The sequence below is a fragment of the Aspergillus melleus genome (assembly GCF_016097325.1).
Source record: "Aspergillus melleus strain CBS 546.65 chromosome Unknown contig2, whole genome shotgun sequence".
NCBI lineage: Eukaryota > Fungi > Ascomycota > Eurotiomycetes > Eurotiales > Aspergillaceae > Aspergillus > Aspergillus melleus.
The window spans coordinates 258,084-273,461 of record NW_025763371.1 but is presented as its reverse complement, the minus strand read 5'-3'; the positions used below and the strand labels follow the sequence as shown (position 1 = coordinate 273,461).

Sequence of the window (15,378 nt, the reverse complement as noted above, 5' to 3'; positions counted from 1 at the left end):
AATGGTATAACTACCGTCAAAGCTGTTTTTCCTTATCTTTGATTCTATACCCTTTCTTTGATAGTCTGACAGATTTGGGTCTTTTCGTGTCCTAGCGACTTGATACCTTTCTGTCTACATTTACTTATTCTTTTCTTCTTACACTCTCTCGTATCTGTATCGGGTCTGCAAGAGCGCAGGAAAAGTCATTTCAACCCGTGTATTAGGAAGTGAACTTTGTTTTTGTTCCTGGTCCATAGGTATGCCGTGCTATAGCCAGGTTCATATAATTGGATAATCGAATGCGCCCCCTTATTGATTTACTGAAGCGCTCACACGTAGAGAATTTACACCGAGAAAGAGTAAGAAAATAGGCGAGATTGGCTAAACGTACATTGAAAATAAGACATCCCTTCCGTGGAATCACTAGCCTTGGGCAGGGTAGATCGAACCTCACCAACGCTTTCCAGCACTCCACGAATCAGTACCGGCATTCCTTTCGGCCTCGACCAGCCGATCGAACTCCGCCTGCGACTGTTCACGCTCCCGCTGTCTACCCCAATCCGGGTTTGAAGAGGAGTAGCCAGAGCCAGAGCCAGAGCCAGAACTCGATGCCCCTTGCCATGAGTTCCATCCTCCCTGTTCCTGCTTGGCTTGTGGACTCTGGCCGCTTTGGCTTGGCGAACCTGACATAGTGTGCTGTCTGATCCGGTCCCAGGCACTTCCGCCTTGGCTCCTGCCCTCGGCATGCCTGTACTCCGGAGCCGTGGGACTGGCATCGTCATCATCGAAGAAACTGGCACCCTGAGACTGTTCCGCAACCGGCCGAGCTCTAGGAGGTAGCGACGGCGACGGCGATGAAGATCCCCAACTCGTCGACGCCGACGCCGACTGCTCTTGCTGCTGCTGCCCTTGCTCCGCTCCTGGGTTCGTTTGGTCGCCCGCAATCCCCGGAACAATCCTGCCCGCCTTCTCAGCCGCCTCGCGCTTCCACGCCTCCATCGCCTTCCGCTTCTTAACCTCAGGATCCTGGTTTTTCGCCACCTCCCTAAAATCAGCCAACCGGGGATCCATCGCCAAGTTCAGCGTCTCCATAAACGTCGCCCCCATCGTCGACGCCGTCAACGCCAGCAGAGTCCAGAAGAACCCCCGCACCCCCACCGTCCCCAGCAGTTTCGCCGCGCTCGCGGAATCCGCCATCGCCATGTCCCGCAACGCCTTGAACCCATCCACCGGATGCACCCACTTCCCTTCCCGATGGTAATACACTCGCCAGGTATCCCATTTCTGCAGCGTCTTGCATATCGAGTTATATGTCTGCGCCAGGCCCAGCGGCGCTCCGAATCGCTCGTGATAGACCCGTCGACTCGTGTGTGTGACCATCGCGTCGATCTCGTCTTGCGTGAGGGGCCGCTCCGTGATGGCTTCCATGTTGGTTAGTCGGCGGTTGAGCGTGAATGTGAGTTTTCGGCGCCATTGCCACGGGCCCGGGTAGAAGGCCATGATGAATAAATCTGGGCGGACCACGAGCTCCGGGCGCACTTGTCGTGGGTAGAATTTCGGGATGGGGAATTCGGTGTTTTCGGGTACGAAGGTGCCTCCGCCTGCTCCTCCTCCTTCTCCTCCGCCCATTGTGGCCTGGGGGGAGGCGTCGTCGAGGACCATGTTGGTCGGGTGTGAGCGAGGTGGCGGGTTGGTGTTTGGTTGTTTAGTGGATGAATTGGATGTGTTTGGGGTGGAATTGAGTCGAGTTGAGAGGGGGAGAGGAGAAGTGAGGAGAAGTTGTGAAGAGCTGGGGATGCTGTCATGGTTATGTAGCTTAGTCATGTGGCTTATGCATGAGTTGTTTACATTTATGCCTAGGGCGGAAGTATGTGCAGCACTCGAGCTACTGAGAATGTACCTATCTATCTACACATGGTTTCTCCCCTTTCAATAGTTTATTCGCCTAGATCTGTTCAAAGGAAAGATTCCGAATACGATAGTACGTGTCTAATCATTTCAGTCAAAAACCATTCACGCAATCAAGGAGCCAATACAAGACTCACCTTCCGAGGGACCCGGGGTTCCAGACGAGCCTTCCATTTGCAAATTGATGATCCTGGACTCCGTCAATAAAATTTTCGGCGATCTAATGTCTAATGGGAGAAAGGAAGTGCATGGACTCACAGATGTAGTGGCTTTCCAACATATTCTCCGCCATACTGGGTCGTCAGGAGCTTGTCGTCGAGGTAGAATGCCACCGAGATGTTGGAGCCGTCTTCGTCGCGGATCTCGGTGCGAATGGTGTGGAAGTCATCCGGCGATGGATACTCCGTGTCCAGGGCTTGGACTTCAGAGGATGACTGAGTTTGTTAGTTCGTTTCTCGTGTCCTGTATGTATGTGTAGGATAAAAGAACTTACATTGAACGTGTTGAAACTGATGTCTCCGGTTCCTGCAGAGTCACCAAATCATTAGTCCCAAGCAGCTTATGCAATATGCAACTGATATCTGAGCGGAGAAACTCACCCTTCCACTCAGCCAGATCAATCTCAGGCGGCCAGGTATTGGCCCCATTCAGCCAGAAAGCAGGCCAAGTGCCGGTGCCGACAGGAGCTTGGAACTCCGCCTCGATGTTGAATCCAGAGCCTTCTTCCACCGTGAAAGTGGTAGCAGAATGCACCGCTCCAGAGAGGTAGTTGATTTCCTGGCCCCCACTGGTAGGCTCTTCACCAGAAACGCGCTTCGCGACGAGAGTCAAGGTCCCGTCTGCCACGGAGATGTACTCCTGGTCGGTGGAGTTGCCTTTCATCCGGGCGGAACCATTGTGGTCGGAGCCCCAGGGGTAGAGGTAAGCGAAATACTCTTCCAATGAGGAGACGGAGTAGAAGGCAGTCGTTGGGATGAGGGTTGTTGCTGCGGAGGCCGCAAGCGGGAAGGTGAGGAGGGTGGTTGGGAGGTGCATCTTTTTTCTGCTCCTTCTTATCGTATTTTGTACAAGAGTGGACAGTCAATTGAAGAAAGAGATCGGGCTGTATCAGGGTCTTTTTACAGTGCGTTTCTTGGACTTCTTATAGCAATACGCTGTCAGGATAACTCCGTCTCGCGTTGACGATCCCGCTAGTATCCCAGACAGCGGACCTGCCGATCTGCCCGATTTGGGTTTGACAATGAGACATTGTCACTTCATTTAATCTATTTCAGTGAGATGATGTGATAAGCTACGCTGCATTAGATTAAATCTACCCCTCATCCCGCCGGAATATGGCTATAAACCGTATGATCGACCACTGTTATCGCCTGAAAGCCTGGACGGCTCGAATGGCCTTCTACTCCGATGTATCCGTAAACCGCTACCATTTCTCCACATAGGGTCGCAGGTCCAATTCGAATCCGAATGTTGTTCGAGGCTGCGTGTGCAAATGCCAGTAGGAGTCCGCAATCTGTACACGATTAGTCTCTGCCCTTGCATGTGAAAGATGCACTCCCAAGGAAGGTACCCACAGCATCAGGATCAAGTTTGGCATCTTCGTGTTCGAACTTCCATTCCTTCGTGCGAGGAATATCAATCACCCCATCGACGATGACATGTGAGACATGCACGCCTTGAGGGCCGAATTCGCGAGCTAGAGATTGTGCCAGCGCGCGCAAGGCGAATTTGCCCGTCGCGAAAGCTGAAAAGGTCGCGGAGCCTTTGATGCTGGCTGTCGCGCCGGTGAAGATCAAGGTCGGTGGGAGCTGAAGGTGCTTAGCCTTTAGAAGCAGAGGGAGTGAGCTCTTGGCGAAATTAAATGCTCCTTTTCTATTCTGACGATTAGCTTCCGTGTCCAACTTAGTATGGTGTGACCATGGACTGTATCGACAAGAGCTGTGTGCAACGTACCCTTGACTATCGTATCCTTGCACGAATTCCTCCTCCGTCAACTCCAAGAACGGCTTTCGCACGAAGCCACCACCCGGATTGAATACTGCCGCTGCTAAAGGAGAGTCTGGATATTTCTGAGTGATTTGATCAAATGCGGATTGGACGCTGCTCGAGCTTGTTAAGTCGGTGCTGATGCCGATGGCTTCGCTGCCGTTGGATTTGATTTCATTGACAACGGCTTCAAAGTTTGTCGGATTCCGAGCTAGTACTGCGATGTTGTATGATTTTCCGAATTTGCGCGCGATCGAGGCACCCTGGATCTTTTAGTTTTGGTTGTATAAATAGTATGAATAGATTGGGGGACATACTGTGCCGGGACCAACACCAGCGACGACAGCGATGGGCTTAGCAGACATGATGATGATACTCCTTACTCAACTGTAGGTTGTGTTAATATGATGATTATTGTTTGATCAATGATGGAGGGGTTCATACTTATATCCATGCGTATGTCGTCATTCAATGCGGGCGTTGGCAAGCGGTGCTTAGAAATCGCTGCGGAGAAGATCAGTAATCACAATGAGCTAATCTGGTGCAATCCATGGCTGTAGATTTCTCTATCAGAACTTCGGAGCTTTGTCGATCATGCATGTTAACAGATAAGCGACGATGGTTATGATAGAATTGATGAAGAAGTTAAGTCCTGGCCGGCCAGTCCCCAATCTATACAAGGCTAGACCCATAGCGGCCTGAGGCATCGATCGCTATCGATAAGCATCGAAACTTTTCTCCAACTTTTCTTCCGCCGCTCTCCAACTCGCTCTCTTCGCATCCATTTTTCTCTGTGAACCTTTCATTTCATTTCTTTGCATAACTTTACTCGTATATTATAGCTCAACATGTCTAGCTCAGAGGATGCTCTCTTATCCGACCTCTGCTCCATCTGGTAGGTCACATGCACAACATCGCTATCGCGACAAATCCTAACTCGACAACAGTCATATCAACGCGCCCAAATACCGCTGTCCTCGCTGCTCAACTCGCACATGCTCTCTCCCTTGCTCGCGCCGTCATAAGCTCTGGTCTCAATGCTCCGGTGTTCGCGATCCAGCAGCCTACCTCCGTCGCAACGAACTAGCCACCGAAGCTGCCTTTGACCGCGACTTCAATTTCATCACGGGCATCGAAAGACAGATCGAACGCGCCGAACGAGATGCGGATAACAGAGGCATCCAGGTAGATCCGCAGCGACACACGTATACCGATGTTGCTGCTGTGGGGCTCGAACACGAAGTCGAAAGCGAGGGCGACGGCGCGCGGAAGAGAAAAAGACCGAACAACGACGGTGGAATGGTCAGGGGCGAGGCGGCGTTTATGCGCGGTGCTGAGAATGCAGGCGTCAAAGTTATTCGGGCGCCGAAGGGGATGAGTCGGAGTAAGAGTAATGGGTCGAGGTGGCATCCTAAGTACGTTTTATCTGTTTACAGTTGCCATGTTTTGTGGGAGGCGATGATACTAACTGGTATGGTTGTGTGTAGGGCTAAAAGTCTGAATTGGACGGTCGAGTGGATTATGCCCGACGGTCAGAAGCGGAGCAGACATTGTCTTGAGTCGAGTACCATTGCAGAGGCTTTTGATCGAGTTTATCCTCTACCCAAGCAGGAGAAGGAGCAGAAAAAGATGGAAGAGCAGCAGAAGCAGTCGTCGGAGCAGTGCGAAGAGAAGGAACCAGAGCCTGCTTCTGAAACAATTGAAGGCGGCGGGCCTTCAGAAGATACACAAACGCCTCAGGAAGACACGATTACGCCGCCAGTCGAGAACGAGACACAGTCGGCTGACGCTCCAGGTCAACAATCGTCAACACAATCTGCCGAGATCATCTCCCACCGTGATGTCTTTTTCTATCTGCACCGCCCGAGAACAACTACCAAGCAAAATGTTCTGATTCCGTTATCGCCCAAGATCAATTTTACCTCGGCCCTCCGAGGGCGTACTGTCTTGGAGTTCCCTACCATCTATGTGTTGCATGAGTCTCCGAAAGCATTTAATACCGACTCCGAGAACCCCCGATTCCTTCTAGAGGAGGAGTACACCCGTACACATCCTGACCCAGAGCCTGAGATTAGTGAAATAACCGCCGAGGTTGAGACACAGCCGCTACCTGGCTCGAAAGATCTTACGAACATTGACGAAAAGAAGGTTTTGGAGGTCTTAAAACAGGATCTGTTTGAGCCCATTCCTGCAGTGGCAGCGGATTAATTGATCAATCTATTCTCTTTGGTTGTAATATAATTCCCGAGCTGGACTCAGGGTTGGTTCCTCACAACGGATCGCATTTTTTGCATGGATACAAAATTTTTGACAGTAGTGACCAATCAGTACTATGTAAAACTATTCTACGAGCTTTCATAGAAAAAGAGTAAGGCTCCTTATATGATTTACGTCGCATAGACCAATTGCACCAATACGTTGAAGATAAACCTGCCCCAATGTGAGTTGGGCGTCGTGCTGAAGACGGGCATCGTAAAAGATCGTAAGGGCTCACCGACTCAAGGACACAGCCATTCAGTGCTGACAAGTAAGGGCGACGTCCAATTGGCCTATATGGACCAGGCGTTTACAGCGATACTTCGAGCTGCTCGTGAAACATATTTGCTATTCATGGGCTTAGACGGTCTCTTGAATCGCGTCATCGTCCCCTGTTTAGATATTAGGGGGCTCGCGACTTTCATCGGTGCAATTCTGTTCAGCCGACAGTACGACTAGCTTCCCCTCCCTGTCAATGGAAGAGGAACTTGACCTGCAACAACTGCCCGGGACATTCTGGGATGGCCAGGGGGTGAGTCGGACAAAATGAGAGAATGGTAACTCAAGGAAGATCAGTCAGGCGTCCTCGTAGAGATGACTGAATATCAAGCTCTCCACATGATCAAGAAAAGGATTGTCACCGACTGGAGATAGTGTATGTCAATCCAGCCAATTCGAACGACTACTTGGATGTGTCAACCCCATAATAAACTCACCTCATCGATAGTCAGCGTATTTTTATCTTTACCAAGATTAATATATTCAAGACAAGAGGGCTCTCGAGTGGTTGGCAGCTTGTGGAGCTGTATTATCTTTCGAGTCTGGTCGATGTGCATTGTTGAAGCTTTGGGTCGGACATCCGCTCGTTATAACACACTATTGTATGGTATGATATAATCCAGCAATGTCTCGAAGGTAGTCATGTAAGATATACATCTGTATCTGTGCTGCAATGCAGTACATTATCGAGGGCACCCGTGCCAGACGAGCATAGCTCAGTAGAGGTATCGTCGGGCACTGAGGTCTTCATTTCTTTCAATGGTGCCATAGACCTCTCGTGAATTGCAGTATCTGAGTAGTAGAGGCTCTCGATAAAGACCAGTCACAGACTAATGTCTATAATATTCTAGGGATAGTGGATATACCTGGTTGTATATCCCTTCTTGGATACCTTGGGGGATAGGGATTGATCAAAACCAGGAGATGCCAATCACAGGTTGACAATTGCGGGACTTACCAATGAAATTTAACAGGGACGCTGGAAGCTTAATCCGTACAGCTGCAAGGTATGGCTCGCTCTTTACAAGGAATAATATCGCAGGCGGACCTCGGTGGGCAAGTCCGGATATCGCAGTATCATTCCGACGACGACAAATGGTATCTCGATTCATTCGGCATCGAGACTGTAGGGTCATATGTCAATATCACTGCTCAATTGCTCCTAAAATGACAAACAAACAGAACAAATAGATCAAAGAATTCAAAAGCTACGGACGAATCGCCAAATAATCAAACCAAAAGGGTATCTTTAATACATATCCAAAAGACGCCATAAATGCCAAACCTGATTCCCAAGATGCTGCTAATTTATCATAACCTTAGAAGCCAAGGCATTCCAAAGGCTCCTCACGATTCAGTGAGAAAGTATCATTCGATGGTGGACAGTCCACCTATTAGAGCGCCATATCCGCGTCTTCGCCGGCATCTTCGACCGCGGAGACTTCCCTTCCGGTCTCGGCGAGATTATCGGAGTCGCCGCCGGCGACTGGTCTACCTTTGAGTGAATCAACTGTCAACGAGTCCTTCATGGACTCGTAGAATTAGATGCAGTATCAGGAAGTTCATGTTCTTCCGTCTTTCCAGAGGAAGGAGAGACTATCTCGGTGGGGATAGTGTTTGGTAAGGTACGTTCGTCATCATCTTGCGCCCCGTCGAGGCCAAGTTTGCTCTGGCGAGAGCCCTTGGATTCGGTAGGCGAAAGATTCGGTCGTTCGTTCCGGCCAGGTTTGAGTTTGATACGACCTCGCTCTAAAGCCCGAAGCAATGTGCCCACTTCCTCGGAAACGATCCCTCGGAGCTTGCTCATGGCCTCGTCAGAGGTCTCAGAACGAGCATTCCATCCGAGTTTGTCCGATTCTTCAGACACTATGGACTTCGATTCTAAAGAGGGGCCAGTGACCAGCTTGTGGAGAGCAGTGGGCGACATTTCGTTAGGCCGACGCGTTTTCACTTGCTTATGTTTGGAACCGGAGTGGGCCGAGACCACCTCTTCCTGCTGGCGCTTCGGAGGACGGGCGGGCAAATGGGCATTCGGACCCTCTCCAACCTCGTTGCGGATCTTGTAGTACACCAAGCCTAGGGTTGCTGCCAGAGCCTGGTGAGCCGCCTCCGGGTATAAGCGGACGGCCTCGGCGCGGGTCAAGTTGGAAGGATAGTCACTAGAGTCGCTCGATTCACTGTCACTTCCGAACGTCGACTCGGTTTGATGCATCCGACCCCAGTACTGATATCCTCCAAGCTCGTAGAAATCGGCTAACTGGACCAAGCGGTTGACTAGACAGGAACACTACTGTTAGAGAAACCCCACGAATCTACCTTATCATCTCTTTCACTCACCCCGACTTCGCTTCTTCAAACACCAGAACCGCCACACGGTCCTGGGGAAATATTCGGGCCATTGCAAAGATCCGTCGGTTTCAACGACCGGGACCGGAGTTATGGGAGCGTGTGTTGTATGAGCCAGCGAGTTGAATCGAACGCGTTCCGAATGCTTCATACGGGATTCGATCAGAGAAAACCGATCGAAGACCGAGTTCAGATGGCGAGTGGTTTCATGTTGGAGGGTAATCAGATCGGTTCGGAGTTGGCTGATAGTCGCATGCAGTTTACTGATCTCCACACTGCATCCACAGACATCGGTCTGCAGCTGCTTCAGGTCGGACTGTATCTGGTCGATATTCTTTGAGAGACGGTCAACATCGCTGCGTAGGAACACGGTCTCGTTGCCGGACTGGCCGATGCTCGATTTCAGTTGGAATACGCCTGACTTTAGCTGGTCGACATCCGTTCGCAACGCGACAACGTTCAGATCAATACGGCTCGAGATCGAGCGATGGGCCTCAAATTCCCGGCGAATGTGTTCGTCCTCACGATTGCGTCGATCGATGTAGCCGTCTTTGGTGAGGATTGTGGAACGTAATTCGAGCACACGCGAATCCAGCAGGGTTAACCGGTCATGGAGATGGGATAGGGCGGGATCGGAGAGACTGGGCGGGGTGGTTTCGTGTCTTAGCGAGAGCCTAGGGCTAGATATCGGTACCGACATGCTCGAGGTTCGAGAAACGCTGCGTTCAAGGGTGGCGGTCATGACGGGAGATAGTGATGGCGGTAGTGATAAATAGGGATAGTAATAGGGATAGGGATAGAGTTCGATGATTTCGACGGGTTTTCAACTTCACTGACGTCACCCAGCAGATTTAACAACGAACAACGTCCATTTTGATAGTGAAAACGATGGATTTGATGGGGTTGGGGGTGGATGTGATCTGGCTGATGATAGTGAATGATGGATGATGACGGTCGAGAGAAAGTCGCCCCCTCCTTTGACCGTCGTTTTCGTGGCCAACACGGGATCTCGGCTTGGCGCCTGACCACCTGGCAGCCCTAATCGCAATTCATTGTCGGCGGCTATCAGGATCAGTCATAATGATCGGGAGAAAAAAATAGAATATTCAGAGATTACAATTGTAGGATCTAAGATTTTACTCTGAGAATAAGTATATCGTCTTCCTCTGCCAATACAGCACTGATGATGTTTACTTACCTGGAGACACGAGGTTGCGTATTACCAATACCCCCCTGGCGTATCGATGCGCGCTGGCCGAATCGGACGAGGCGAGTTCTGCCTGAGGTGGCACGATTGCACGCCGTCAGTGGCTGCCTGAGGGGTCAGCTGGCTTCGGTTTGACCGCCAAGACTTTCGGGTTGCGCTGAAACGTTACCGTCACGGCCAGTATTATATACCGTCGGTTTGCACCTTTTCGGACATCGCCAGATTCAACTATCTACAACTAACTATGCCAGTTGGCTGAGTTGAAGGCACGCCGCAGACCACCAACTCCTGCTGACGGAGCCAACAGGGAGGGAATAACCAGGGGATTCAGCAGGAATTCAACAAGAACTTTGCATCACAGTCCATCTCTCTCACGGAACCACCAACCTCGATCGGCCTATAATCGTGCGTGGAATCGATGGGGTGTCCGAAAGTGATTCTGGGGGGATCCCTTTTCCCATACAAAGTGGGCCACCACCAACCGAGCATATTTAGGGCGCAGAATTGCCGTTTGGAGGGGAGCGACCGACTATGTTCGTCTGATCCTACATCGGTCAAATAACTGATTTGATCTCTCGACTCAATTCGCTGCCTAACTCAGTCCGGACGACTGAAATATACCCTACGTACAGGGGATTTACGTGGGCGGAGATTGAATGGAGATGAGACGCGGCGTAGATTATCTATGTTTCTCCGGTATAGGCTCCTAGATATTCACCCATCAGATAGGTAACCAGACGTAATATTATGGTTCAACAAGTGACACTGGGAGGTCTACGCGTTTGCCGTGGCGGCTGACTAGATGAAGAGGTCCACATGTCTGCCCTGCGAGACCTCGAGAAGATTTCCATCGGTTTTAGAAGTTTTTGATGCCCGTAGTTCAGTGCTAGCCTGAAGGCCTGGTGACGCCAAAATGAGAATACTAGCTGACTTTCTGTTCGTTCTGAAATGTCTCGTATAACCTCGCTGCGCTCATCGTCACCTTAATCCATCATTGTAGATGGCGGTTGAAGAAGATAATGACTGAAGATAATTGCCGTTCAGCACTACAAGCTAACCGCTACGCAGAATGATACAATTTAACTTTGCGATACGCAGATAGCGTTCTCCAAGTTCGATCTTTCAGTGTTCTAATCATACAAAACTACTCGAACACATGGGCTTCCCTGTCTGTAATACATCAATATCCACATCCATGGATGTAAGCTGAGCCTATCCAACAAAATCAAAAAACAGAGTCCTGTACACAAACACCACGCTAATGGTCTCTAATCTCAACGCTTGCAATGCAGTCAGGAGCTTAAAAGCTTCAGCTGACGGGGTATCACTCAACACAAATGCAACTCGGACAACAAACGCCATGCCCGTTTCTTATACTCTAACAAAGATAGACAAACTCCGATGGATGCACGCGCCGGAGCGCTAAACAAAAACAAAAAACAACAAAAGCAACAAAAAGCAAACGAAAAAAGAAAAAAGAAAAAGAAAAACTTGAAATAAAAAACGTCACCGTCTTCGTCCCAGTTGTCCCCACTGGACATTGATGGACTGCGGCGCTTTCGGTCGTCCCCATGGTGGAGAGGAAGAGGCGCTCTAATTCCCCCAATTAGAGCAGCACCTCTCCACCATGGGCGGGGTCAAACTCCCCCTCTAGACGACCGGCCATGAGCTCGGCCACGATCCTACGGCGCAACAATGGCACGTCGGTTGCGCCGTAGGACATCGGCTCGAGCCCAATGGCCACTGCTTTGGCAGTGGAAAGCAGGAAAGCGCCGCAGTCGCTTCCGTTGTTTTGTTGGGGGGACTGGGACGGCAACGCCGTCCACTCGTCCCCCCGAAACTTTGGGCCCAACTCCTCCCGGAGCCATGACTTGATCACGGCGATGTGGCTCCGAGAGGGCGGGCCCAAAGAATCAAAATGCTCGATGGTCTTGGCCATCGGCTTCACAACGATCAATGTCCAGTGGGAATTGTGATGGACTGGGACGAAGACGGTGTCGACGTTCAGGAGAGACTCGCCCCCGATTTTGGCTCGGGAGGCCCAACGACGGACGCTCTCATAGCCTTTGTCGCGCATGTTCGCAAAGAAGAACGAGTTGAATGCGTGGAATCGCGGCTTGTCGTGCCGGCCCGCGTTGTTGTGGGTCCGGCGGAGGTACTCGATGATAAGGGCGAGGTAAGAATTGATCACCTCATCATTCAACCAGGCCATGGGTGTGTAGCAAGTCGCCAGATCTTTTTGGCTCAAGGGATCGCCGTTAAGAGTCGTCGCAACCTTCCGACTGGGGGGCAAGCGCCTGAGTTCGGAGACTTTGTCTTCCCATACCTCACTGAGTGGACGTACGGCAGGGCCGTCGGGGCGGATACGTGTCTGGCGCTGTTTGCGCTTCTCTTCTTCTTCCATTTCGCGCCATTCTGATGCGTAGATGGATTCTGTTCTACCAGCAGGAAGTGGCTGGGGATCCGGATAGAACAATCTCACAGCAGAAACGGGTCTTCCAAAGGGGGTCTCAAGTCGAAGCCACGGATCCTCGTCGGTCTCGGACTCGGAAGCGGTATCGGGGGGCGCTTCATTGGCAACGGCAACTTCTGGGACATTCTCGACGATAACTTCGGGAGCTTTCTCAGTTTCTTCAGTCGTAGGGGCGATATTCTCCTTCTGTGCTTCATCTGGCTTGGTTTGCAATGCACCAGAACGAAGGTGCGGTGCAATCTCAGTGGGCAACTTGGGCGACTCGGCGAAATGGACTTTGCGACCTTTCTTTTGTTCCTGTTTTTCTTGGTTTTCCTGTTTTTCCTTGATGGCTTCTTTCTCGTTCAATGTGCGCTTATCGTTTGCTGGGCCCGTTGCCTCCTGTCGGACCGCAGCTGCAGCACGCGCAGCCTCCTGAATCTGAGCTTCGAGTTCCTTCTCCTTTCTGCGCTTTTCGCCGAGACCGTTTCTCCAGGCAGCGTATTGCCGCTCCTTCTCGGCCAGCTCGGGGTATCTTCTTGGGGGGGTATGAGCGAAAAACACTCGACGATGAACATTGGGGCTCATTGGCTGAACCCATGCCTGACTTGGCTGAGTGCTAGCTGCAGCAGGCTGCTTGTGAGGGGTGGCCCTTCCAGATCGCTTGTGGACGCCGTACATGGAGGACCTTTTACCCTTTGCGTTTCGAGAATCGTGTTTAGAGCTGGAACGTTCATGTCTGTTACGGTGCATGCGCTTCCCCTTCTGCTTGTGTGTGAATTTTGGGTTCTTGGCTTGCTTGGGCGACATGGCCCCCGACATCTTCTGATAGTTGTTTGAAGATGAATCGATAGACGCGGGAGACTGGGGGTAATCAATGTGGAGTTTAGGGAAAGGCAGCGCAACTGGGCCTGCCAACCCTCGGTCGCTGCGCCATTTGTGGCAACGGATTTTGTGGCGCTGTTCTTCGGGCAGCGAACGAAGGCTTGCTCGTGTCGGGGAGTGCTGATGGGAGGGGGAGGATTCACGAGATGCGCGACGATGTTCGGGAGATGCACGGCGGCGCCGTCTAAAGATGCTGAAGGTCTGGTCGACAACGGGTCCAAACGAGGGAGCGGAAGAAAAGGTGTCTCTGACGAAGTTGAGCAAAGTGCCAACTGCCTTCGTGGTTCCCTGGTAAGCCGCCTGCCAGTAGCCATGCCAGATGTTCGCATTTTGCTCCAGCAAAGGGGCTTCATTCTGGTCAAGGTCCATGTTTTGGGTTGCTTGGTTACGCTCATCGATTTCCATGGAATCGATCGCCATGTTGTTAACTTTTGTTTTGGGGTTTTCGTTTTCATCAGTCATAATAATATCGTCTTGAACAGTAGTAATAGCACCTGTCATCATAGCGTCCTCAACTGTAGCATAGAGAGGATCATCGCAGACAGGAAATGATTCGGGCCACGCGCCGGGCATGTGGTAAGGGGTGGTAATAGTAGAGGCTCTGTGGCCGTTTTGGGCGTGCGCATCGGTTATGCGATCGGAGGCCGCATGATGATCATGGGTGGGAGGAGAGTGAGGAGACTCATTGCGAGCTGAGAGGGGAGCTGGCTCATTGGGAGCAGTGGTGGGAGTGGCGGACTTTTGCTTGTCATTCGCCTTGATGGCCGAGACCGGAAAGTCGTTAATGCTCACGCGGCGATACTTGGTGTTGATGTGACCGGCCACTTCAGGAACCTGGTAGTTGCAGGGGTGGGCTGGGCCCTCGTTGTAGCATCTCTTCCGGGATGCTTCCGGTTCATGAACTCTGAACGGGAACTGAAAGCTGCAAGACGTTTCCTTCACATTCAGATGAAGGGTAGTCGCGTCTTTGGAGCTCTGTGCAGCAGGCTTGTCCTCAGTGGATGGTTCGGAGATTTTGATTTGGGGGACCTGTTCGATCTTCTTCTCGGAGAGTTGTTCAGACGAATTGCCCATCACCAACCCTTTGTCACGGGGGCGGAACATTCGTTTCATTCTCTCGAGGGGATCTTTGACAGGAGTTTGATTTTGTAAATGCAGGGGTCGCAGGACCGATTTTGCAGGATCGATGGTAGTAAGGTATGGGTTGTGAATTGGGGACCTAGGCGAGAATCGTCGAGTCACACGGATGACGGGAGAACGGGTGAGATTCTGGAAAAAGCCCCTTCCATTGTACTTGGGGAAGGCGGGCGCCGCGTCGTTCTGGCCAGTTCCGGAGGCAACAGCGGAGGGGTTGGTAAGGTGACCCGGGACGGTGCCCTTGGGCTGAGCGCCAACAGGAGATCGATTTCTCATTGGGAGGGGACTGATGTCCATAGGATCATAAGAAGAATCCATGACCCCCAGTTCAGACTCGTCGGCAGGAAGCATGCTGGCGTCGTGCATGATCGTGTCCTCGTCATCGACAGGGTGGTACTGATCCGACATCTCGATGTCAGCCATTTTGCTTTGTTTGAAGTTCAAATTGAACCAAAACTTGGGGAAGTGTAGATTTTCGAGTGTGTAAAACAAAAGAAGAGCTTGAAAGCAGGAAATTTGCAGGGAGCAGAGAGATTTTTGGGAAATGTTGCGCTGGAGACGGTGCAGGAAGATGGTGGTGGAAGAGAGACGAAAGGTGGGAGAAGTGGGAGAAGAGGGAAATCAAAACAAAAGGACTTACCTTCACAGTCCATGAGTGAATCTGTTGTTGTGGGCAATTGCGACTGTCGCTGTGGTGAATGGTGGTTCTCTGGGAAAGCACTAGCAAGAAAGTGAAGTCGCGGCCAATTGAGCGCGGAGGTGAAGTTTCCCAGCTGTCGCGGGTCCGGAGACGTGAAGGTGCCCGTTCGGGTTTAGCCGTGAACAGCGGCAGCGCGCTTGCCTACTTTGGGCTGGTCACGTGTCTGCTGCCTCAGGTTAGTCCCATGGTCTCTGCAGCGCAGCCGACGGGCTCTCCCGTAGATTATCTATGAGCCTCCTT

The 15,378-nt window shown here is 51.4% G+C and overlaps 6 protein-coding genes across 6 annotated transcripts; 1 reads left to right on the top strand and 5 right to left on the bottom strand.

The window, feature by feature from the left end:
- Positions 1–432: 432 nt before the first annotated feature.
- On the bottom strand, positions 433–1,644 carry LDX57_002935 (putative endo-1,3(4)-beta-glucanase; the record flags this gene model as incomplete). The annotated part of the gene is made up of 1 exon (XM_046084581.1): positions 433–1,644. One exon carries the CDS (start codon positions 1,642–1,644, stop codon positions 433–435), a length of 1,212 nt encoding a protein of 403 aa, XP_045940544.1.
- A 283-nt stretch (positions 1,645–1,927) lies between these two features.
- LDX57_002934 (glycoside hydrolase family 16 protein) lies at positions 1,928–2,925 on the bottom strand (the record flags this gene model as incomplete). Its single annotated transcript, XM_046084580.1, has 5 exons — positions 1,928–1,971; positions 2,028–2,080; positions 2,149–2,324; positions 2,384–2,415; positions 2,490–2,925. 5 exons carry the CDS (start codon positions 2,923–2,925, stop codon positions 1,928–1,930), a joined length of 741 nt encoding a protein of 246 aa, XP_045940543.1.
- A 388-nt stretch (positions 2,926–3,313) lies between these two features.
- Positions 3,314–4,241, bottom strand: LDX57_002933 (oxidoreductase, short chain dehydrogenase/reductase family; the record flags this gene model as incomplete). Its single annotated transcript, XM_046084579.1, has 4 exons — positions 3,314–3,403; positions 3,465–3,762; positions 3,844–4,139; positions 4,194–4,241. 4 exons carry the CDS (start codon positions 4,239–4,241, stop codon positions 3,314–3,316), a joined length of 732 nt encoding a protein of 243 aa, XP_045940542.1.
- Positions 4,242–4,724: 483 nt separating this feature from the next.
- On the top strand, positions 4,725–6,084 carry LDX57_002932 (zinc finger HIT domain-containing protein; the record flags this gene model as incomplete). The annotated part of the gene is made up of 3 exons (XM_046084578.1): positions 4,725–4,771; positions 4,824–5,291; positions 5,364–6,084. 3 exons carry the CDS (start codon positions 4,725–4,727, stop codon positions 6,082–6,084), a joined length of 1,236 nt encoding a protein of 411 aa, XP_045940541.1.
- A 1,852-nt stretch (positions 6,085–7,936) lies between these two features.
- LDX57_002931 (uncharacterized protein) lies at positions 7,937–9,499 on the bottom strand (the record flags this gene model as incomplete). The annotated part of the gene is made up of 2 exons (XM_046084577.1): positions 7,937–8,685; positions 8,749–9,499. The coding sequence occupies 2 exons, from the start codon at positions 9,497–9,499 to the stop codon at positions 7,937–7,939; spliced, it is 1,500 nt and encodes a 499-aa protein (XP_045940540.1).
- A 2,071-nt stretch (positions 9,500–11,570) lies between these two features.
- Positions 11,571–14,846, bottom strand: LDX57_002930 (SUMO protease ULP1; the record flags this gene model as incomplete). Its single annotated transcript, XM_046084576.1, has 1 exon — positions 11,571–14,846. One exon carries the CDS (start codon positions 14,844–14,846, stop codon positions 11,571–11,573), a length of 3,276 nt encoding a protein of 1,091 aa, XP_045940539.1.
- Positions 14,847–15,378: the final 532 nt, after the last annotated feature.